Source organism: Talpa occidentalis, unplaced genomic scaffold (genome assembly GCF_014898055.3).
Source record: "Talpa occidentalis isolate TD23 unplaced genomic scaffold, MPIMG_talOcc4v2.1 talOcc4.9, whole genome shotgun sequence".
Classification (NCBI taxonomy): Eukaryota; Metazoa; Chordata; class Mammalia; order Eulipotyphla; family Talpidae; genus Talpa; species Talpa occidentalis.
The window spans coordinates 12,521,177-12,544,732 of NW_023605305.1; the positions used below are offsets into that span (position 1 = coordinate 12,521,177).

The window sequence follows — 23,556 nt, forward strand, 5'->3', positions numbered from 1 at the left end:
TGCCGGCGTGACCCGCACCCCAGCCGCGCCCCAGGGTGAGCGCCCAGGCCCGCTCCCGCAGCCGGAGGCCCCAGCCCTGCCCCGGTGCCTGGGAAAGCCGCCTGTTTTGTTCCCAGCGCCCGCACCCCCTTCTTCATGTTCCCTCATTCATTGCAGTTCGGTCCCTTTCGCAGCCGCGGGCACGGGCGGCAGGGCTGCGGCAGGGGTGGCCCCGGCCTGACAGGTCGACCGGCCTCCGCTCCGGGCAGCCCCTTCCCCGCCCTCCCCAGGGTCCCCTCTCGCTGCCCCTGTCAGCCGCGCCAGACGCTCCTCGGCTTTGCAGCATTCAATAAAAATTCAGAAACATTTGGGCTGAAATCGCTGCTTTATCTGGAGAAGCCACAGGCCGGGACAGACCACTGCCGCGCGGGGGGAGCCGGCGGCCTCCGGGGTCCCCGCGCGCCGGGTCTTCGCGCCCCGGCGCCCCGCCGCCCGGGGGGGCCCCCGCGGACCGGGGGCGCCGCCGCGCGGGGGGCGCGCGCGGCCGGCGGGGGCGCGGGGGCGCGCGGGGGGCGGCGGCCGGGGCGGGCTCCCCCCCTCCGGCGGCTCGGGTGGGCCGCGCCCGGCGCTGGCGGAGCCCGGGTCCGCGTCCTGCCCGCCTGGATGGCTCATTCTGCTGGCTGCGCGGTGGCGGCGGCTGTGTGTGCGCCGCGCCTCGCCGCCCCCCCCGGCCCCCGAGCCCGGGGCGCGCGCTCCGGCCCGGGCCGCCCGGACCCCGCGGCGCCGCGGCCCGAGGCGCCGGGACGCGCAGCCATGGCCCTGCGGCGGCTGGGGGCCGCGCTGCTGCTGCTGCCGCTGCTCGCCGCCGTGGAAGGTGAGCGGGCGGGCGCGGTGGGGGCGGGGAGCGGCCGGGGCGGGCGGCCGCCGGCGCCCACCTCCCCGCGCCCGCAAAGTTTGCCCGGGGGCCGGCGCCGGGCGCAGGTGGCCGCGGGGAGGTGTGTCCGGCCGCGGCGGGGGGCGCGGGCCCGGCGGGTGCCCGGAGCGCGGCGGGCGCTGGTCGCCTGTGCCAGGAGCAGGCGAAGGGACCATCTTGCCGAGGCTTTGTAGCCAGCCCGGCGAGCGCCGCCCAGGGCCGGGGGCTGCCCACGCGCGCTCGGCGCCCCGGGCCCGGGCACCCCCTGCGCGCGGGCCCGGCCCTGCTCGGCACGGGCTGGAGGGGCGCCGACCGGGGGCTCCGCCGCGCAGTCTGGGCTGGAAAGTTTGGCAGGGAGCACAGGGAGGGAGGCGTCGCGGCCGGCCGGGGTGGGGGTGCCCAGTGCGCGCCCCGGGGATCGGGTCGGCGCCCGGCGCGGCGGGCGCTGGCACAGCGGAGGGAGCGCGCCGGCCCGCCGCGCGGCCGCCTGCCCGTCGCCCGCGGCGTACAATGGGTCGCCTCCCCGTGAGGACGACGGGGGATGGGGCCGTGGGCATCTCTGCTGCGCGGGGTCTCAGGGCACCCCCGCCGGCCACCGCCCCGCTGGCGGCAGAGCTCCGCGCGGCGGCCCGCGCCTCGGGAACTCTCCAGCTGCCGCCAGGGTCCCAGATGCGCTTGCCATGTGCTGGCCTTGGCCAGGGGCGCTGGGCCCTCTCCCCGTGGCCTTGTGTCTTGGTGCCACCCGACCCTCAAGGGGATGGGGTGGCTGCCAGGTCTTCCGAGCCAGCTTGCTGTGGAGGGGAAGTTAGTGGGGTCTGGGTGTGTCCAACAGAAATGGCCGAGCTTGCAGGGCAAGAAAAGAGTAAGAATAATGGATCTCATGTGTCGTGCGCTTTACAGTGTTCAAGGCGCTTTACAGTTTATGAAGTACTTTGCACTGTGTGTAGCTCTCTGGTTTACAACGTGCCGCACAGTTGACAAGGTACTTGAAGCTTTACAAAGTGCTTTCCCACCCACAATTTTGTTGGATTCCCCAAAATAAGTCTTCCAGGAAAGCCAGGTGGGTGTGATTCTTGCTTGGTTTTAATAGGTAGGGAAACCAAGGCTTAGAAAAGTCACTTACTCACTTTTCACCCCGGGCCACTGGGTGGTAAAAATAGAACCAGGTCTGAGGTCGCTGAAAGCCTGGACTCTGCTCACTTTGCTGCATCTTCTTGTGCCCAAACGTGGTGCTCGATTCCAGGATTCTGCCATTCGGGGCTGAGGAGGGAAGCATGCATACCCTTCTCTCCAGCCACTTTGGGGGTAGTGGGACTCCCTTCCCCTCCTGCAGCTCAAAAGAAACCCCCAAAACTGAGTAGACCTGGCAAGAGGGCTGCAGCCTCTAGGAATGGGATGACGGGGGACTCCGTGCAATGACTTTAGCTTCTCTCCATAGCAAACACTTGAGTGACCGCAGTTTGGGGGTAGAGGGGTGTCCCTGAATGGCAGCCACAGTTTCTGGCGCCGAGGCAGCTGTCCCCCAGCTCCTGGAGGACTTGGCGGCTGCCTGTGGTTTCCCAAAGTGGGGCCATTGGGATACCAAGGGTGCCGCAGGTCCTGGGTGCAGAGGGCAGACCTGGGACCTGGCTGCTGGCGGGAGCTCCCTGGAATACGGCTGAGGTACCACTTATTAACTTTGGCTTTGGGGAAATGACTCATGTGTTGGCCCGATAGACATTGGGATGTTTACAGTATTATGGGGAGCTTGGCATAAATATTGCTATTTAGGTTGCAGTCAGCGGTGCTGGAAGGAAAGAAAATTGGCCCCTCTCGCATTGGAAGAGGCCCGGGTGTGTTTTTAATTACCATGGGGGGCGGTGGAAGCTACGACTGTCCTGCCGTGGTCCTGGCAGGGGACGGGTGGAGGCTCGTGGGCTCTGGGCAGGTTAGACCCTGGACCCCAGATGCAGAGCTGATGGGCTGCTGACGTCACAGGAGAGGATGACTGCTTGGGCTGCCACTTGGGGGCAGCGTGGGAGGACAGCTGCCGAGGGCACCCCCAAACCTCATTTTAGGCTCTCTGCCTCGTGGACACTCAGGAATTTAGTCCCTTAGGGGATAACACAGAGTTGGCCGAATGGATGGGGAGATGGTTTGAGGTCAGGGGCCCAGCGTCTCATTCACTAGTGGACCTTGGGTCAGCTTCCCTATAGGGGCTTCAGTTTCCCTGGCTGTGAAGTGGTCTCACTAATCTCTGGGGCTTCCATCAATGCACCCTGTTTCCCCTCTCTGAGCCTCCGTTTCCTCACCTGTCAGGAAGGTGGTCCCAATGCCGGTCCTGTCTGTATGTGAAGAGAGGGGACGTCCACGGAAGAGCTAGCTGAGGCCTTTGTGGGGTGGGAGATGGGGCTGGGGTGGGCTGTGTATAGCACATCCCAGGTTTCCCCAGGGAGCAGCACAGTCTGTGGGAACGGGACTGAAGCTTGGGGGGTTGAGAGGGCAGTAGCTGTGGTTCCTGGTACCCAGAGACCAGTGGCCACCACTCCTGAGCCCCACCCCCATATGCCCTGTAGTAATAGGCTGTCCTGAACTCTGTAATCCTAGAAAATTCCCAGCCTTTGGAATGTGAGAAAGGAGAGAGTGGGGGTGTGCACTGGCTAGGGGGACTCCTGGGTGTGGATGGTGACTTGAGTATTTCCCCCAAACCATGAGTCCCCCCCAATACACACACGCACATACACAGCTCAAAAGAGGAGGAATGGAAATCTGGAGCGCCTGGAGTGGGGGCTTAGGAGGCTTGGCAGTGTCCTGGGGACACATCCAGCAGCCACGAGATGTAATCCGAAGGTTGGAGAAAGGTTCAGAGAAATAGGCCTCCGCCACTCATTTGTTCATTGATCTCCAAATATTTATGGAGCTTCCTCTGGCTGGTGTGGTGCTGGACCCGGGCGGGCGGGGAGATGGGAGACATGCTGACACGGAGAACAGTTGGCAAGGTCTAATGTGATAAGTGTGCCCACAGTGCTGCCAGGAGGAAGTTGTGAGCCACCTGGGGACCGTGGAGGCCATTTAGGATGGAAGAGGATTATTTCGTCTTCTATGGCTTTATTCTTTGCCTCATTTTCTCACTGCCCATTGTTCTTCCTGCTATGAAACTTTCCTAGCCACCTGTCACTAGAGAATTGTGTTCTTGGAAGTTAGGGAGGTGACTTTGGATCTTAGAGAATGACTTTTTCCTGGAAAGAGAAACTGCCTGTGTGGAGATGGAGGCGTGAGGATCCGGGGCTGACTTGGGTGTATCTGAGGGGTTGGGTGTGGAGAGCAATGGGCCACGGGAGCGAGACTGAAGAGCAATGAGGTTCCTATAAGGCTGGAGGGAAGGCTGAGGTATTTGGACTTGCTGCGGAGGGTGCTAGGGAGCCATTGAACGTTCTTGAGCCACTGAGGAGTCTGGCCAGATTTGTGCTTGGGAAGAATGCTGACTTTCTGCACGTGGGATGCTCAGATGAGCCAGACCTAGTCCTGCACAGTCAAGAAAAGGCCAACTTGCCTGTTCCCTGCTAGACTGTGAGCTCCCTGAGGGAGCACATTTTGGCTCATTTCTGTGTCCACGGTTGTGGTACAAAAGGCTGTGTTTTCAGGGACTCCCCGGTGGCGCAGTGGGTTGAACGCAGCACTGTGAAGCTGTCTGCAGCCTCTGCAGCGTCGGTTCAATTCCCGGCCAGCCAGGGAGATTCCCACATGGCAAGGCAGACCTCTCCTGTCTCGCCCGCTGCTCCCCTCAGTAGCGTACTCCGGTCCTTCTGCCTGCTGTGCTCCCTGCTCTGTCTCTGGTGAATTCTCTCACCCTCCCATGCCTCTGGCCTGTACCCCAGTACTTGTATAAATAAATAAGTCTTTAAAAAAAAAGGCTGTGTTTTCAGATGCCACCTCCCCAGAGGTCTTCCCTTCCCTGGTTGCTTCATCTGAAATAGACCCACTTCTGTCACTTTCTGCCCCACCTGCTTTGTTTTGCCTTAACTCACCCTGAGCACCTGAAATATTATCAGAAATTTGTTAGTTGTTATGTGTCATGAGGCTGTAAACTCTGGGAGGGAAGAGGTTTTCATCTGCCACGTTTGCTGTGGTATCCCCAGTGCCCAGAACTGTGCCTGGTCTGGTGGATGCCAGGTAACTGAATGACATGGACAGCTAAGGAACACTGAATGAATGAATGTTGAGGGAACAAGCGAATGCATATGTTCTGATGAGTGTCAGGAGGACGATGTAGAGACAGTGGCAGGTGGGGGGGAGTAAGTCATCCGGCCTGGGAGATGGAGGAAATCTTCCTGGAGGAAGGGAGAAGCCTAAGGGAGAAGCTGGGAGACAGGCTGCAGCAAAGTGCTTGGGAATACTAAAGAGACCAGTGCAGCCAGAGCTAGGAATTCAAATGGACCGGCAGCGGCTATGTGTTAGAGAAGTCCCCTCTGAAGGAGGAGGGAACCTGCCTACCTCCCAAGCCCAAAGCCACCCCCCCCCACTAACCCATATACTTCTTGTCTCTCCCACCCCCCTCCCAGCCCACTGCTGGGCCCACCTCTTGGGCATTACCTAGCTAAGACCCAGCGACCTTCAGTGGGATTAATTTGGAATTGGTTTTCCTTTTATGTTTGTTTCTCCTGCTTCTTATTTTTAAAGGAGGTTGCTTTCATGTATCCGTCTTAGCCAGGAAATCAGGGCTTAGATTTAAAACCCAAATGCTGTTGAATTCAAAAGCAAGTTGACTTATTCATTCATTCCTCCCTCCATCCATCCATTTTAAAGGAGTCGCTGAGTACTCCAGAGGCAGGTGCTGGGAGGGAGAAGGGATTCCGGCTTTGGCGGGGAACAGAGTCCTCCAGCGTGGGGCAGGGAGGAGACTCCACCCTCAGGGCCAGTGGGCCCTGCCTGCCATCAAATACTAAGCGCATGCTCTGCCCCAGGGCCAGGAGCTCAACTCCCTGGACTTTTGTTTCCTCTGGGGCTCCTGTGGACACCCACACAAAGCAGCGCGCTCAGGGCTATTCTCCGCCTCTCCAGATCTACTCCCTGGGAGCCCCGTGTGAGTGGTCAGTGAGTGCTGTGTCCTAATTTGGTGTCTTTTGGGTTTTGGATTGTCCTGACAACAAATACCTCTCGGTGTCTCCCTAGCCCCATCCTACAGGCTCCCAACTTCCCCCAGCCTTGGGAGGGCAAATCCACAGTGTGGCTGGACCCAGAGCTCCCTCTATGCCTCCTTTTCCAGGGATGGTCAGGAGCTAATACTAGGGTTCTTACTTGGGGTGGGGCAGGAGGGCGGTGGCAGGGTCCACCAGCCTCCTTAGTTCTGGGGATCTGTGATCACCCTGAAATTATAATAGAACATTGGCTGTTAAGGTAGGTTTTCCCAGGAAGAGGGACCTTAGCTTCCAGAAGATTCTCATAGCAGTTATGAAAACAAGAGCCTACACATGGGGGATTTGTTTCCCTCCCCCAATTCTTGCCACCCCTGCCCCCTAAATACACACACTGCCAGCCTTCTGCCTTCTGGAGCCCACTTGCTCCCATGGGTTGTCCTTCTGGTGCCTTTGGCTCCACTTCATTAAGGTTTTGCATCAATTCCCAAGCCAGGGTGGGGTGGGTGTGCTGGGCGGCTGTGCTGGGTACAGCGAGGCCCAGGGTGGCAGCAGGACTGCAGCGCCTGCCCGGAGCTCTCCTATGAGTTTAGGCTGCAGGTTGGAACCCTACACAGAGGGACCTCCTGAAAGGGATGGCTGCAGATGGCTGGAGACCGGAGGCCTGGCCTGTGCAAGGCAGGGGAGCTGTACCACCTTGGAGCATGGAGGGGTGATCAGGATAGCCTACTGGCAGAGGTGGACCTGGTCAGCACCTCCAACTGAGGCCTGGGCTTGGCCGGGCCTAGCTTGCCTAACTTAGCTGGAGAGTCTGTGTTTTTAACACACACTCCCTAGGTCTTTCCACCACGCAGGCCGATTTGCCCCCCAGTGGCCTAAGATAAAACACAGGACTCCTGGGAAAGAAGAAGAGAAACCTCAGCAAAAAACTGGAAAAGACTGAAATGAAGTGAAATCAATCAGAGTTCTTGCCCACAGGCCTGGCTGCCTGCTTGCTGGTGAACCGACAGAGGCCAGAGACAGAGGCGGGACAGAGGCGAGGGGACAGAGAGGGTCGGAGGCGACGGGAGGGCAGGGCTGGCCGGCTGGGAAGAATGTTTGCACAGACCCCCCTTGATGGCTGAAGGCGACAACACCTGGGACTTCTTGATTGGGATCAGCCCGATAAGGCTGGCTGGAAAGCATTTTAGAGCCTTTGAATATGGCTGTCTTCCGGAGGCTGCGAGGGGGGGACATCTGTCTCCCTGGCGCCCCTGTGTCACCTGGGGGGCTTGCCTGAGCCCCCTTAGCTGGGTTGTGCTGAGTGAGCTTCCTGGAGCCAAATGTCACCCTGCCATAGCCTCTGGAGAGTGGGGGTGCCCTGGGTAGAGACCTTGCTTGCAATGTGGCCAAGGGTTGTGCTCTGAGCCTCGGTTTCCTCATCTGAGAGCTGGAGAAGCTGCCTGTCACTAAGGGTTAAGTGAATCGACAATGGAGCAAGCTGACCTGCATGTAGCTGGTGCTGATAAGTCCTTGCTTTTGCATGTCACACCTGCTTTCTGCTAGAGTAGTTGCTCCTTTCCCTGAAATCCCACAGCCTTCAGCTTAGCCCAGACCAGGTATCTTCTGTTCCATAAACTGCACAGCATACAAGAAGGGTGTCTGGAGGCAGACTGCCCTTTACTGTGCATCTTCCGGCTGGTTATTTAACCTCTCTGAGCCTTGGTTCCCTCAGCTCTCAAATGGGGATGGTAAGCATTCCCGGCGCTCGTGATGGTTGTGAGGAATTGATTGTGTTAATCCTTGAAAGACTGAGTGTGTACCTTGAGTGTGGTAAGCACTAGTAAATATTAACCATGGCCGTTATTGCTCAATGCTAATTGGAAACTGGATTGTGGGTACCATTTTACTAGGGACACTCTTTCCAGCTCTGCCCCACCCTCTCTGTACTCAACCACAGGGAAAAACCAAAGATACAGAGCTTAGTTCTGAGTCTGTCTGGTATTTGCTAAAGGTGGGGGGAGGGGTGATGAGAGGCCCCTCCAGTCTGCTTCTCTGGGTCTCATCTAGCTTATCCTGAAAGATCCTATCTCCACCCCACTTTGGCCTTCTAGTTCCAGGAACAGGGTAGGATCTGCTATGGCTGTGCCTTCCTTCTTGGCCCCATGCCTGCTGGATGCCAACTTCCTTGACATAAACATGATAAAAGCCATCATTGCTTGGACCAGTCACTATGAAGGGCGTTGTATGTGTTACTTTTTGCAGTTGCCCCCACAGCTCTACCGGTTGGCTTTCTTATCACGCCCATTTTGCAGATGAGGAAACTGAAGCTCAGAGAGCGAGTAGCCCAAGGACATATACCTCAGGAGTGGCGAGGCAGGGATCAGAACCCAGCCCTGGGGATCCCCAAGCTCATGTTCTTCACTGCCTTGCAGCTGCTTCTGGAATGTGCCTTCCGGCTTGGAGGAAGGGCTTGGCTCTGGCGAGGGTCTCTGAGGCAGCCATCCAGCCTCTGACTTCAGCAGCATCCTGAGATAATGTAAGCGGGAGGGTTCTGGAACTCACAAACCTGCCATAAAAATGCAATCTCTGTCATAATGGCCAGAATAATGTTGTTCTAACTTAGACAAATCGAGTGTTAACTCATTACATTGTGAGGGGCTGCCCCGTGGAGGATGAGGCCGTGAAACAACCACAGGGCTGTGCTTGCTTGTTCTTCCAACCCCATTAGCTCATCTGGTTTTCATAGCAACCTGGAAGGTGGACAGGAGATGTGGGGCCCATTTTAGAGATGAGGAAACTGAGACCTGGGGATCAAGCAACTTGCCCAAAGTTGTGGCCAGAGATCAAGCTTGAGCCCAAGGCTGGTCTCCATGGTCCAGAGATTGTCAATTGCATTTGAAGTTTTAGTCAACATTTAAAAACCAGGAGATTTTACAGAGAAATCCTGTTCCTGGCGTCTCTGAAAAGTCAGGCAATCTGGCTTCCCTGGGCCCACATTCCCACATGGCCACACTTGGCTGAGCCGAGCCATGGCTGCCTCTTCAGAAGGAACATGTGAGTCTGGAGCTAACTTGCCACCAACTTGCTTCTCACATTTGTGCTTCTTGCTTGGCCTCTGCAGGGCCTGCCGCCTAGACCTGCCCCATCTCCCTGTGTGGTCTGCAGTGAGTTGCTTCTCCTCCCTGGGCCTTCAGTCCCTCCCCTCTGACATGAGAACATAGGGCTCATTGGTTTGGGAGGCCCCTTCTGGCTCCAGGGCTCAGTGCCCAGTGCCAGGCTCCAGGCAGGGGTGGGGTGAGTTCTAGCAGGTACAGGCTCTGCTTCTGGGAAGTGTATTGGTAATATGTAGCTGCGTAACAAGCCACCCCACAGCTCATTGGCTTCCAAAAACCCTGATTGGTTATTTTTCATTTAAGGATCATAGGGGTTCAGCTGGGTGCTTGTTCTAGCCCAGGAGGTGTCAGCTGGGATCACCCCCGAGACTGCCCTTGAGCCAGGCTGTCCTGGGACATCCATCGTGGCCTCACGTATATCACAGAGGCCCTGTACGGCTGCTGGAGCACTGAGCTGCCTTTCATTGCTCAACATGTCTCACCCCTCCGTAATCTAGACTGAGCTGCTTTCCTCCGCAGCTGGCTCCTGGAGGGTGAAGTGGAACAGCAAGCCTTCTCGAGGCACAGGCTGCACTGGCACAGAACATTACCTCTGCAGCCAGAGCCACCTCAGATCCACCCCAGGCTTCCTCTTCAGGTTCAAGGAGAGGAAAAATACTCTGCACTGGATTTGCTGTTCAGTCATCCAAGGGGAGCCCATCTTTTTCCCTGTCCCCCCACCCCACCACGCACACACTTCCCCACTGGTGCACTGTTCCATGTGCACTGTGCCAACCCGTGGCCCACACTGAGATTTAGGCCCCCTTGGTGGGGAGGAGTGGCTTTGTGTTTAGTGATGGGAGGCCTTGGCAGTGGCCATACTTGGAGATGATCTGCTCTGGGAGTTTATAGTCTGGTTCAGTGTAGCGAGTGTGAGGTAAGTGAATTAATCAGGCTTTTTATGCCACTACCCTCTGTGGCTATCGTCTACAGCCTTGATCATGTTAATGCAGAAGGCGCTTGTGAGCGTGGGCATGGGGCATGTGTGCCTGATAGTGGACACCCAGAACCTGGGTGTTTACGCATGCTTAGGTGTGCACACCCGGAGGTCAGGGCTCCAGCGATAACGGCACTCAGAGATGGATGATGGCTGCGGGACAACGGCGACGAGAGGATGAGCGGTGTGACTACAGAAGAGGCAAGATCACGAGAGATGCCAGCGAGAGCCCTGAGAAAGCATAAAGATTTGTGGGGAGCTGGAAGGCTTGGTTTCCTGCCTTCCTACCAGCACCCCCTGCCCGGCCCGTGCCTGCCTCCTTGCATGCCAGCCTCCCTGCCTGGTGTGCCTCTGTGCCTGGTTCCCCAAGAACATTAGAGTCTGAAAAATCCACTGAGGGCTCCGTGATTCCCCTTCATCTGTCTGCCCCAATCCATTGTGAGCCTGCCCTGTGCCCACTTGCCCCCCCTACAGCAAGTTAGCAAGAAGCCAGAGACTTCATTCTGCACCCTCTACTCCCTCCCACCCCACCTAGCACTGCCTCCTGCCCCGGGGTCTGGTCTTCCCTGCTTCCCCAGAGAGGGCAGTGACTCCCCACTTTGTATTCTGTGCCCTGCACAGGCCTGACTCATGAAAGGGACTAAGGAGTTATGCATCAAGGAACCTACAAATTCACAAAAACCAGCCCGGGTCATAGATGTTCAAGGCCTGTCATGAGGCTCGAGGCCAGAGAAGGCCCTGGGGGCTGGTGGGGTTGAATTTGAGGAGGGGCCCAGGTGCCCTTGTGGCCTGCGGCATTCACGCCACACCTCCAGACCAGTTTCTTCAGAAAATCGGGGATCATGAGTTCAGGCACCTCAGGAGACTGCCGAGGAGCAGCTGTATTCTTCAGTCAACTGTAAAAGCCTGTAACAGTGTGACTGTGGTTTGTCACCCACACCTTGGCCAGGGGCCACCATAGAAGTAGGGAAGCACCGGAGGAAGCTGGGACCACTTGCTTCCAACCTAACCTTCAGCCACAGGTTGGCCCAGCACACACGGGACTGTGCAGCCGGTGCAGTGTGCATGTGGGAGGGCACCAAGCTCCCAGCATCCTTCCAAGAGCCCGGTGAAGACTAGGCAGTGCGTAGTCAAATTTTACATGTTAGCCATCGAGCAAGAAATGGGGCTTCTCTTTCCGACTGAACAGGGATCAAGCCAAACGTAATAGAGATGATAAAGTACGTCCTGGCCAGAGACCTCAGATTCGGGGCTCGCCGGAGTATGAATGAGTGAGGACAGCTGGGTGTGAGGCAGACGCTGGTCCCCACCATGATCTGCCTAAGGAAGGCAGGGGACTGAGCCCGACCTGTGCCATGGTGGAACTGGGTTTTGTTTTGCTAGATCTTCCAATTTGTAAAATTCGAATGGTTAGGAAGAAACTGGTTTTTAAACGTTTGCTCAGTTTGCCCTAAAATACAGTCCTGGTCAAACCAAACCACATTTGGCTGGCTGGATCTGGCTCACCAGCTGGCAGTTAAAAGCTCTAGCTTAGGTGTTTGGGGAAGAGAAATAGCAAGGGGATCATTGACTCCATTTTACAGATGGAGAAGTTGAGGTTCAGAGAGCTGAAGTGACTCACCTAAGGCCACGCAGTTGGTAGGCATGAGGGTATTAGAAGGTCCTCCTAACTTCAAACTGGGGAGTCTCTTTTCCTGTAACTTCCCTCCATGTTTGCTGTTTCCCACCATGCAGGACAATTCAGCATCTTGAAGGCCTTCTTTGTTTTGTTTTGTTTTTTAAGGATTTATTTATTTATGCGTAAGAACTCGGGTACAGGCTAAAGATGTGGCGGGGGCGGGTGAGAGGATTCACCAGAGACAGAGTGGGGAACAGAACAGGCAGACTGAAATACACTGCTGAGGGCAGCAGTGGGCGAGTCAGGAGAAGTCTGCTGCGCCATGTGGGTCACCTCCCTGGCTGGAGATCGAGCTCATGTTGCACTGGCTGCGGATAGCTTCGTAGGTTGCATCTTAACTCCTTGTGCCACCAGGGAGGCCCTGAATGCCTTCTTTGAAGGCAGAGAACATGTCTTTGGTTTCTTTGGGGCAGAGCTGATGGGATGGAAGCACACAGCTTAGTGTAGAACCCTGCCAAATTGAACCTCTGGCTCTGACACTAACAAACTGCATGAGCTTGGCCCCTTTTACCTCTTTGAGCCTCAGTTTCTCCCACTGTAAAATGGGATTGGGAAAGGCTTCCTAGAAGAAGCAACTTCTGAAATGATCCTGAATAGCCAGACAAAGCAACAGTGGGACAGCCATTCCAGGTCACAGCCAGCATCTGCAAAGATTCGAATGGGAGGCCCAGGCGTGTGCAGTGCATTTGGGGAACTGGAGAGAGTCCTGTGTGGCTGAGAACAGGGCATGCCAAGCACTGGGGCGGGGTGCAAGCTGCCTGGCCCCAGCGGGGAGAGAGCGTGGGGTCAACATTCCCATTATGGAGACGACATATGTCCACAGCACCAACTTGTCACTTGGCCTGAGTCCATGGGAAGCCGGAAGGACAAAAAGCATCTGAAACGTGTAAGTGGGGAGAAAGCGGCTTAGCGCACAGTGGGATGCGTCCTGCCTGAATGGGGCTTCTCCGCCCCTCATGGGGAGGCAGAGCCTGGGAACAGTCTTGGCCAGAGCCTGCAGGGCTTTTCTGGAACCCACGAAAAGCTGGGGGCCCAGGGGGCCTGTTCCAGTCAGGGCCCTGGCCTATACGTCCTCTTGCCTGTCCCCATCAATGTCAGCTGTCACTCCTCACGGCCTCAGATGGCAGCTCATGCAGCTCTTGGGAGAACAGTCAAAAGAGCTCCTGAACCTCCAAGGAGGCCGTGGTGCTGGGTGTCCCCGAGCCAGCCTGGAAGCCCAGCCATGCTAGCAGAGCTCGGGACTCCCTCTGGCTAGCCCCTCTGGAGTGGAAAGGGTTCTGATGTCCCCTTGGCCTGGGTCCAGGGACAGAGAAGAGGCAGCTGACACTGGGGGAAGATCCTGGGCTTTGGACACAGGGAGACCATGTTCAAATCCTGGCTTCTCCATGCACCTGCTGGGTTACCTTGGGCAAGTCATTTCACCCTCGTCGCTCTTGGCTTCTCGTCAGTAAAATGAGCATCAACACTGTGGTGCAGTTTGGGAGATCAGAAGACATGTCTGAAAAGCTGGTGATTACTGAACTACTTCTAACCTCAGTTTTCCAGCTGTTCAATGAGAACAGTAAGAATAGTGATAATAACAGTGGCCACTCGCTTTTATTAGAGGGCTTGCCAGAAATCAGGCTTCGGGTTCAGGTTATTATTACTACCCGCACCTTATAGATTAAAAACTTCAGGCTTAGAGAAGTTACACAATTTTTCCATGGTCATTCAACCCAGTAATGGTGGAACTAGAAAATCCAAACTTAGATAACCTGGTTTCAGGATAGGTCAGCAAAGAGCAGATTTTTTTCCTTTTAAAAACATACAGAAAAGTTGAAAGTGTAGCGAAATGAATGCCCATCTATGCTTTACCTCTACTCAACAATGGTGAACATTTTTGCTGTATTTGCTGTCTTTGTATTGTGTGTGTGTGTGTGTTCTGAACCATATGGACATGAGTTACAGATGTGCACAATTAATGTCTGCTGTGAACTGATCCCTGTATGTCTAAAGCCCTTTTTCTTTTTCTTTTTCTTTTTCTTTTTTTAATTTATTTTTGTGTAGAAGAACTGGGGTGTAGGCCAGAGATGCGGGAGGTAAGAGGATTCACCAGAGACAGAGTGGGGAGCAGAACAGGCAAATCCAACGAAATACACTGTTGAGGGAGCAGTGGGCAAGACAGGAGAGGTCTGCTGCACCATGTGGGTCAGCTCCCTGACTGGGGATCGAATTCATGCTGCAGAGGTGATATAGCTGAGAGTTAACCCCTAGGCCACCAGGGAGGCCCCTAAGGCCCTTTTTCTTTTTTTTTTAAGATTTATTTTTTTATATACAAGAGCTGGGGTACAGACCAGAGCTGTGGGAGGGTGAGAGGGTTCACCAGAGACAGAGCAGGGAGCAGAACAGGCAGACGGATCAAAAGCACTGCTGAGGGGAGCAGCGGGCGAGGCAGGAGAGGTCTGCCTCGCCACGTGGGATTCTCCCTGGCCAGCCGGGAATTGAACCGGTGCTGCTGAGGCTGTGGACAGCTTCACAGTGCTGCGCTCAACGCGCTGCACCACCACTGGGGAGGCCCAAGACCCTTTTTCTTAACCGCTATTTTAGATCAATTCGCCTAGCACACAGTAGGACTTGAATATTGTCAGTGACTGGCTAATATTACATCTGACCAAGTAGTCCCCTCTGTTACCTCACTCAGTCTTCACTAGGTCTAAGAGGGAGCTTTTAATGGTTTCTTCATTTGCATATGAGAGAAGAAAGACTCAGTGATTAAGTTCCTTGCAGCAAAATGTGAAATTGGGACTTATGCCTGTGTCTGCTTGACAGCAGAGCCTGTCCCACAAAACTTGGGGGGGGGTCCTTTTTTCTACCCTCTATCTTTACCTCAATTATAACACAACCCAAGGGCAGCAGATGGCAATTTTACTCCTAGTGCAATAAGACATGGATGGCTCTTTCTTTGTGGAAGTTGAGGGGGAATTAAAAAGGCTGGTAGACTTAGAAAAATTGGGGACTGGCCCAAGTCTACAGTTAACCAAGTGGTTATGAAGACTCAGGCCTTTGGACTTCTAGAATCCACCATGCTGGTCCATGTTGCCCCCTTGCCTGCGTAGCTTCTCACCATCTCTCTCTGGCTCTTTCCTGCTGCTGCTTATTCAGATCAAGCTTGAGCCTCTTTTGCTGTTTGATCTCTCCCGTCCCTCTCCCTTCTGTGTTGAACTTCCTGCCCTTGGCAGCCTGTGTTCTTGGTAGCAATTTACAGGTACCTTTTTAATGATTGCACAGGCTTGACCATACTGTGTACTGTGTCAACATGTCTGTTTTTTTCCCCAGCTATCCTGGGAGACATGCAGCCATACTGATTGGATAGTGTACAACTAGATAGGTGGAGAGCAGTTGAAAAGTTGCACGGGTGAGTGGCTGGATGGGTAGGAGATGATTGCGTGGATAGCTGCATCATTGGATGGTTGAATGAATGATGGGCAGGTTGATGGTTCATTGGTTGGATGGATGGATGAATGGGTGGGTGGATGGATGGATGGATGGATGCATGTTTTAGATAGTTGGGTGTATAAAAGGATGGAAAAATGAGCGATCACCAAAAACCAGAGTGTAATTCTCCCTCTCAGACTCGCTTTGGTTTTTGAGCTGTGATATTCCCTTGTTCTCAGGTTTCTCACCCTGATAAGCAGCATATCCCCGAGTTTGGAGAAACCCTTTGAACTGTTGACTGTGAATCTGCCAAAGTTTCTACACAGGGGAGTTTCAGAGAAATTGGCCCCCAAAGTGAATTTCTGTAAAATAAATCCTATTTTCCCATTGACTTAGCTCACACTTTTGGAGATATGTTCCTGCTGTCAGGGGCTGGTGACAGGTGGGGGAAGAGCTGGAACTCCCCGGGTGTCAGCTGCCCTGAGCTTCCACTCACTCAACCTTGAGAGCAGACTGGTACTGGCCAGGAGCATGGGAGCTCGGAGCCAGGGGGAACAGATTTGGCATCTGGTCCCAGAAGCCTCAGCTGCCAGTGGGAGGCTATGCTGTTAGGCTTTTGGGATAGCATGCTCAGTCTTCTCTAGAATTATCTGTTTCAGTTCATCTGTCCATATATCTTTCCTTCCCGTAACCCCACCCTCTTTCCTTCTAGCCATCCATCCATCTGTCTATCCATCAACAATCATTTTATGAAAGCCTCTAAGATACTAGGGGACAGAGAGAGGAATTAAGCAAAACCGATATTCTCATGTCAAAGAGTATATCCCAGTAGAGGGATAGGCAAGGTCTCTTATTTCTTCCTCCTTTTCCATCTCTTTTCCTTCTCTTTCTTTCTCTTCTTCTCCATCATCATCATCATCATCATCATCATCATCACCATCACAGCACAGAGTCCCTACTAAGTGCAAAGCAACATACTAGCTGCTTTACTGACTTGTTCTCATTTGCTCCCCTCAACAACCCAGCATCATAGATATTAACACTCATTTTGCAGATAAAAAGCAGATTTACACATGATAGGTAATGTGATTAATACCTACTTGTGTGTAAGACGGAATATGTTGAGTGCAAAGGATCCTCCAGCGTGGGCTGGCAGTTAAGCATAGTTGGCTAGGTGAGATTTTTGGCACACGGTGAGTGGAATGAAGGGCATTCTTAGCAGAGGGAACAGCCTGTGCAAAGGGGCTGGAAAGGGGCAAGTTTTTAGAAGCCACTGCGAATGAAAGCGTTGAAAGATGACACTGGCAGGGAAGTATTGAGTCAGGTAGGGTGGAACTTGAGTGACAAGCTATAGTGTTTGGACTTGATGCTGGAGGCAGTAGGGAGCCACTGAAAGAAATCAAAAACAGGCTTCAGGAAGATGCAGGAGGCTGGCATGGGGGGAGGTTCCAGAGCAGGGAGAAGCAAGCAAATGGCCAGGAGGGGCCATGAGGCGCCATGAGTGTCTAACCTCAGTTAAGCCAGATTTGGTACGAGCTTATGTACCCAGCCAGCTGCTCGGGCTGTGGGGGGGAGGGGGGCTAGGGTGCAGCAAACCTACTGAGGGGCGGAATGGTAGGGACCATGGCAGGGAGATCATACAAGGGAGGACCCTGGGGAGATCACACAAAACCTCCAGCCTCCAGAGAGATCCTTGGGATCCTTTCCCACCCGCTCACTGTACCCCTGGGAGCCAGGGAGAGGCTGCGGGTGCCGAGCAAGGGCTCCGCTCTTCCACGCAGCCTGGCAGCCCCCGAGAACCCTTCCAGAACGCAAACGACTAGAACTGGATATGTGGGGACACTGAGGCCCAGAAAGGGAAGGGCAGTGCCTGCCTGCGGTGACCCAAAACCAGCTGCAGGCCTGGGGCTTGGTCAGTAGCCGCTAAAACTCTCCGAGGGAGGGAAGACTTTTGAAATCAGTGGCTCCCTTTTCTAGGTGCGGAGACTGGGATGAATAATTTAACACCTGCCTCTAGCTCTTCTGAGAATGAGGTGGGATAAAAATGAAGAGTGGACATTTACTACAATGACTGAACCAGCCTGAACTTCACGTTATCCTTTTGTGAGATGGGAAGAACAAGGACAGAAACAAAACATCATTTAGCATCGACTTTCTTCCCAAAAGACTTCCTAGACTTCCTTTCCTTGGCCAGGGATTTTGTCTCTCGTTTGCCTGTGTCCAGCACAGCGCCTGGGATGTAGTGAGGCCTCAGTGACCCACGAATGGCTGAGTGGGGAACAATTGTCACTTGGGGGCTCCTTAGGATAGACCAGACATGGCACAAAGCTCTTTACCTGCAGAATCTGCCCAACCCTCCAAACAGCCCCATGGAGCAGGTGTGATCACCCCCACTTTACAGATGAGGAAGCAGGCCCCTGGAGGTCAGATGTGACCTGTGGTCACTGGGCCCCTGGGCCGTGGAGCTTGGACCTGGCAGGCTGCAGGGCTACTTGGCTGCTGCAGAGCTGGGTGAACGTGGTGTTTCTCGGACCTATTTCGGGGCCCAGCACAGAGAAATGGCGGAATGTGGTGTCCTTTTTCGATCTCCCCCATCCTCCTTCCTGACCTCAGTTTTCCCACCTGGAAAGCTCTGGGGCTAGGCTCTGGCCTCCTTGTGCACCTTCCACACTAGGGACACTTCCATAGCTAAGGACTCTAGATTGTCCCGGCAACTTTGACCGGCCCCCAGCCAGAAAGGAAAAGACTTCCAGAGGTTTCTCCTCAGTCCCTCCCCTTCCTGGGACTCTAACACCTCTGTGTCTACCCACTAGCTTCCCAAGGCACCCCAAATTGGCCTCCAGACAGATCTGCCTGGATGGCAGTGCCTGGTGGCCTCGGAGGGGCTTTTTCTCTGCTCCCCGACGGTATCCGTCCCAAGGTGCGAGGCTCCAGCTGCATGCGGCAGGCCGGGCTGCCGCTCTGTCTGGAGCGCAGCGCAGAGAAACAAACACAGCTGTGTTTATTCCAGAAATTACACATCCTGATAATCTGCTCACTCGGGGTAATGCCTCCCAGTTAGGATCACAGGGGGAGCCGTGCTGAGTTTCCTGAATTTCTGGGCAGATTTTAATTCTCTGTGACAACTGTGCTATTGGGTAGACCTTGGCCAGTGGGTAGACCTCAGTTGGCAGGCACCTAGGACTCCTTTTGGATGTTCAGTCCTGAGGGTGGCAGGTGTCCTCACCTGTGCGCAAGTTGTGGGGAGGAGAGGATCTTTGCCTTGAAATCTCAAAATTGGGAGACAGGCCATACTGAAATCCAGAGACACACAGGCCTTGCTTGGCCTCCTGCATCAGGAGGTCCAATGGCCTGGGTCCAGTGATGCTTCTCTGAATATTTCCATGACTTCCTATTGCTTTCAGGATAGAGACCCACACTTCCCGTGGCCCTGCTTGGTCTGACTGCTGCCCGTTCTCTGGCTCATCTCCATCACTGTCTTGGTCTAGCAACCCAGAGTGGTTTGAAATGCTAGACCTACCACAGGACCTTTGCACTGACTGATGCCTCTGCATTCATGCAATGGTGATACATTCGGAGAAATGCATCATTAGGTGATTTTGTTGTACAAATGTCAGAGTATACACAAAACTGGATGGTGCAACCTATGACATACCTAGGTTATCTGTAGGCCCACCATGGTCTTGTTGGTCCATTGTTGACCAAAACGTTGTTATGTGGCAGGTCACTGTATCTGGGATACTGTTCCCTTCACTCATCACCTGGATAACTCTACCCCCATCTTCTGCTTTTTTTCCTTGAGTTTTCCCTGAGTTCCTAATAGCTCAGAGGCCTGTGTTTTGCAGCATTTGTCAAAGTCTTAGTTTAAAAACAATTAATGTGTTCACTTGATTGCCCTTCTCTCTCCTACCGACTATAAGCTGCATAAGAGAAGGGGCCATGATTGAATTGCTTCATCACTGGATTCCCTGGGCCCAGCACAGTGCCTGGTCCAGTCATTGTAGGTGCTCAATAAATGTGTATTGATTGGAAGAATGAATAAATGAACGTTTCTTGGGGTAAGCGAAGGGGGGATATGCTTCTGTTTGTTCTTTTGGGTGACAGCTGGCAGAGTGCTGTGACATCCGTCATCTCCCTTTAATTGAACAGACTGGTATTGAAGTCTGCAGGGGCTTGGCACAGGGCCAGGCCCAGGGTGGGGGCGGGGCATCCCAAGTGAATCAGGCATCGTGGCCTTGCTTGGGGAGCTCACTCACTGGATGTGCCCGGTCCCCTGGGAGGAAGGACCTGCTGGGATTGTTTTCCTCGATGGGCAGATGAGATGTCCAATGCTCAGAGCCCCTGGTGGGGCTCCTCTGGGTGAGTGGGGACAGTTGTATGCTTAGATCCAGGGGATACCAAGTTTGCTTAGCACCCCCCCGCCACTTCTCTCTGGCACGCAGACGGGTGGAGCCAGGGGCTCCCTGGCCTCTGGGGATCTGTAGCTGGTGCCTTGACAACCAAGCTTCTTACCCATGTGACTGGGGACAAGTTACAGTGGGCAACGCGAGGCCCCTGCCTCATGGAGCTGCCCTTCTCATGGGTAAAGAAAGAGTATCTAATGAACAGGTTGGGGGTGATGATGCTGAGCAAGAAAACTAGAGCCAAGGAAGGGGGACCAAAAGGGCACACTGACAAGAGGGGTCAGGAGAGGCATCTCAGAAAGCTGATGCCGGAGGAGAGGCCCAAGGGGAGCGAGAGGGGGTGGTATGGAGACCTGGGGGAGGGTGTGCTGGACAGAGGGCACAGTGGGGGCAAAGGCTCTGAGTCAGACATGTGCAGGGAGGTCAAGAGACCTCTGTGTGGTTGAGCATGAGGGCCAGGGAGATAGGAGAAAACTTGGGGAGAGGCCATGGGGTCAGGATTTGGTTTGTACCTTTAGTGCTGTGGGTACAGTAGAGGGTGGCAGGATGCAACTTTTGTTAAGAAAAGGCCACCCTGGCAACTGCAGGGCCTGGTGTGGGCCGGGGCCCTGGGGTGGCATGGGGGGTCCTCTGCAGAGTCCAGGCAGGAGATGGGGCTGGCCAGACTAAGGTGACCGGGGGTGGGGGGTAGGTAACCTGTTGATAAATGGTTTTGCTCCCCAATCTACTGGGCTTGGTGGGGAGAAAGGACAGGGGAGGAGGTAAGGCGCTTCCCTTCCCAGCCCGGCCCTGCACCCTTCCACCTACCCCAGAGGCTCTGTCGGCATTTATGGTGCAGAAGCATCAGTGTTTTCTTACTTCTAAAATAAATTAATAAGATGCTGATGACTTGATCTCCTGGAAGTCAAGTTGGGGGGTCTGGCATGGGCTGGGCTGCTCTGGGATCGTTAGGGGGATCATCTTAGAGAGGCAGGGGGGCATAGGGGTGGGGGGAAGGGAGAGGGCCTGGCCTGGCTCCAACTTCCATCAGGACTTGCCTTGTGACTGCAAGGCCGTGGTTCGTGTCCCTGTAAATGAGAGGAGGCTTGACCCCTGCAGCCCTGGCCAGCACAGCCTCATGGCCAGCATCCTTGGACATGCACACATGAGGCACCTGCTGTGTGCCAGGACCCTTAGAGCAGTGCAGAGAGGACTAAACATATTTTGCCACCCTCAAGGAGGTCAGTGTCTCAGGAAGAGATTAAGGAGAAGACATGTGTGGGTGCTAGATGATGAAATAAAGCAGGGCTGGGGGCTGCAGCTTACCGAGGGGCTGCGGCCATACTGCTTCACCCCTCCAAGTCCCAGTTTCCTTATCTAGAATGGAGATAAGAGCCCTTAGACTTTGTTAGCTTGTGACACCTATAAGGTGTCAATAAAGGATCATCAGTGTAGAAAGGGCAGTGCTGGGAATACCTTGTCCAGGCTGTGGCCTTCATTCAGTCCACACCCAAGGGGGATTTGCCTGATCCTCATTTCGAGCAGTCTTAGGGTTCACTCTTAGGTCTCAGTACCTGCAGAGCCCAGCCACTGAGACCCCAGGAGACAGGGCCCTCTAGAGGAAAGGACTTGACTCCGGGCCTGATAGACCTTCGGCAAGCTGTGTGGCCTCAGGCTGTGAACAGGGCCTCTCTGAGCTCCAGGGGTAATGATTTCCTCTTCTGTGCACAGGAAAGATGTGCCTCTCAGGGTTATTGTGCAGATGAAATAAGAATCCATTTGGAAAGGGTGCAGAGGGTGGGGCTCCAGAATTCTGACTCCCTTCTGCCCAGATGTGTGGGCCAGTTTCCTCCCAGGAGTGGGAGCTGAGAGCTTCAGGGGCCTGGGAAAGGTGAGGGAGACATGGAGAAGGTGGTGGAGGTGGGAGGCGGGGGGATTTGGAGGAGGGGTTGGGGGAGCAGAGGGCAGCTCTAAGAGTTCTCTAATTTTTGAGAAAATCCCCCATCTTCATATAATTAAGAGTATTTTTAAAATGCCATGTTGAAACAAAAATAGTCCATTTCCATATGACCTCATTTCATTCCATGCCCCCCAAAACACACACACACACACAGAGAGAGAGAGAGAGAGAGAAAGAGAGAGAGAGGCAGATTTTAGAACCGCCTTTTGCGGCTCTGCTAGGGGGTTCTTGTTTTCACTGAGCAGGACCCTCGTTAGGGCCCCCCCTTTATTTTCTGATTTGCAATTGGAGGCCCTTTGAGGGCCTTTAATAATAGCTGATGCTGCAGATCTCTGCAGTTTACAAGCCGTGCTCACAAGAACTCTCTCAGTTGCTCCCCAGGGGCCCGGGGCAGTGTCTGCCATAGTCCCCACCTGGAGAAGGCCCACACTGTCTTTCTCATTTTGCAGACATTACCTGTCCAAGCACCTGGCACAGACACCCTCTGACTCCGTCAGTGTCTGTTGACGACTGATGAAGAATGAGGTCTGTAAGACAGATGAGGAAACCGAGGCTCAGACAGGTGAAGGATTTGCCCAAGTGGATTTTTGCTCAGACACAAACCCAGGACTTCCAGATTCTCATGCCTTCCCCACTACCATCAGTGAGCCCCTTCATTTTCAGGTGGGGAAACCATGACCCAAAGAGGATAAAGGACTTTTGCACGGCCACATGGTGATTAATAGTGATAAAAGCACAAAAATATGAACCCAGGGCTGACTTTACAAAGTAGGTTCATCTAACAGTGATTGGCATAGGCTGCAGCCTCACTGCATGCTAATTACCCTGCTGTGTTGATTCTACACTGGGAGGCAGAACTATTATTATCTCTGTTTTTAAGATGAGAAAACTGAATCTTTGAGAGGTTCAGTAACTTGCCAAGGCCACACAGCCAGTAAGCAGCAGAGCTGAGATTTGAACCCTTGATCTTCTGACTCCTAACCCTGTGCTCACAGCTGCTGTATTAGGCTGGTAGGACTCGGTGGGAGCAGAGCTGGGAGTTGAACCCAGGATTCTGGACTCTTGACTTCCTGACTTCCAAACACAAACTACAGGCAAGAGGCCACCCCCAACAGGATCGCCTGTTTGGGGTGGGCAGAATTCTGCCCCGGCCCCGCTCCTCAGAGGTCAGCCTGGGTGGGGCAGGGCTGTGTTCTCCAAGGCTCCATTGTAGGGGCTCTCAGAGAAACCCCCACTGTGGCCTGGCCTGCAGGCAGCCACCCGGCTGTCTATTTAGCAGGGTAAAGTGCCCCTCCCCTCACAACAGCCCTGCACAGTTTACAGGGTCCTTTCACCTCCACAGTATCATGAGACAGGCAGGGCAGCACTCCCCAGGCTTCCAAAGGAGAAGCTGTGGCCCAGAGACATGTGCATGTCAAAAGAGGAACTGGGAAGTCAGTGTTCTTATGCTGGGCTTCGTCTTTGGGGTCATGAAGAGCCCAACTCTGAATGTCCCATCTCCCAGAAAATTGGAGACCCCCCAACACATGCTTTTGTATACAGTTTCAGGGGGCTCACAGGGCAAAAGCATCTGTATTGCTCTGTGGTCCTGATAATGACATCACTTTATTGAGCACCTGCTTGTGGCCGGCAGGGTGTTTGATGCTGTCTACACATTTTACTTAATCCTCGTAATCGCCTTGTGATTATGGGTGCACAGCAGGGGTCTGAACCCCCTCTGCCCAGTGCTGCGTGTTGTGCTCTCCTACCCTCTGACCCGGAGGGCATGGCGATGGGGCATCCTCCTGAGGTTCCTAGGGAGAACCGGGTTCTCTGAGGAAGTTCAAGATCAGTAGTTAGTTTCTGCCTTTAGAAAAGGAGTATAAGTTACCCCAGGGCTTGTGTGGTAGCCCCAGGAACTGCCAGCACGTGGCTCCGTTTTCACTACCCAGGGGCCTGATTTGAGAGCCTTGGGGAGTGCCCCCCACCCCTGGGTTCTATATGAGCAGAAATCTGCGATTGAAGCGACTCTTTTGGCTTGATTTATGGAATTTTGTCTTTCCTGA

At 54.4% G+C, this 23,556-nt stretch overlaps 1 protein-coding gene across 3 annotated transcripts in view; it reads left to right on the forward strand.

Moving 5' to 3' along the window:
- Positions 1–655: 655 nt before the first annotated feature.
- EPHB2 (EPH receptor B2) overlaps positions 656–23,556 on the forward strand; it is a 167,034-nt gene continuing 144,133 nt past the window's right edge. For all 3 annotated transcript variants that reach the window (XM_037499933.2, XM_054691579.1, XM_037499934.2), the window contains exon 1: positions 656–853. In XM_037499933.2, coding sequence (XP_037355830.2) covers positions 793–853 — 61 coding nt within the window. In that variant the 5' untranslated portion in view covers positions 656–792. The remainder of the gene's footprint in view (positions 854–23,556) is intronic.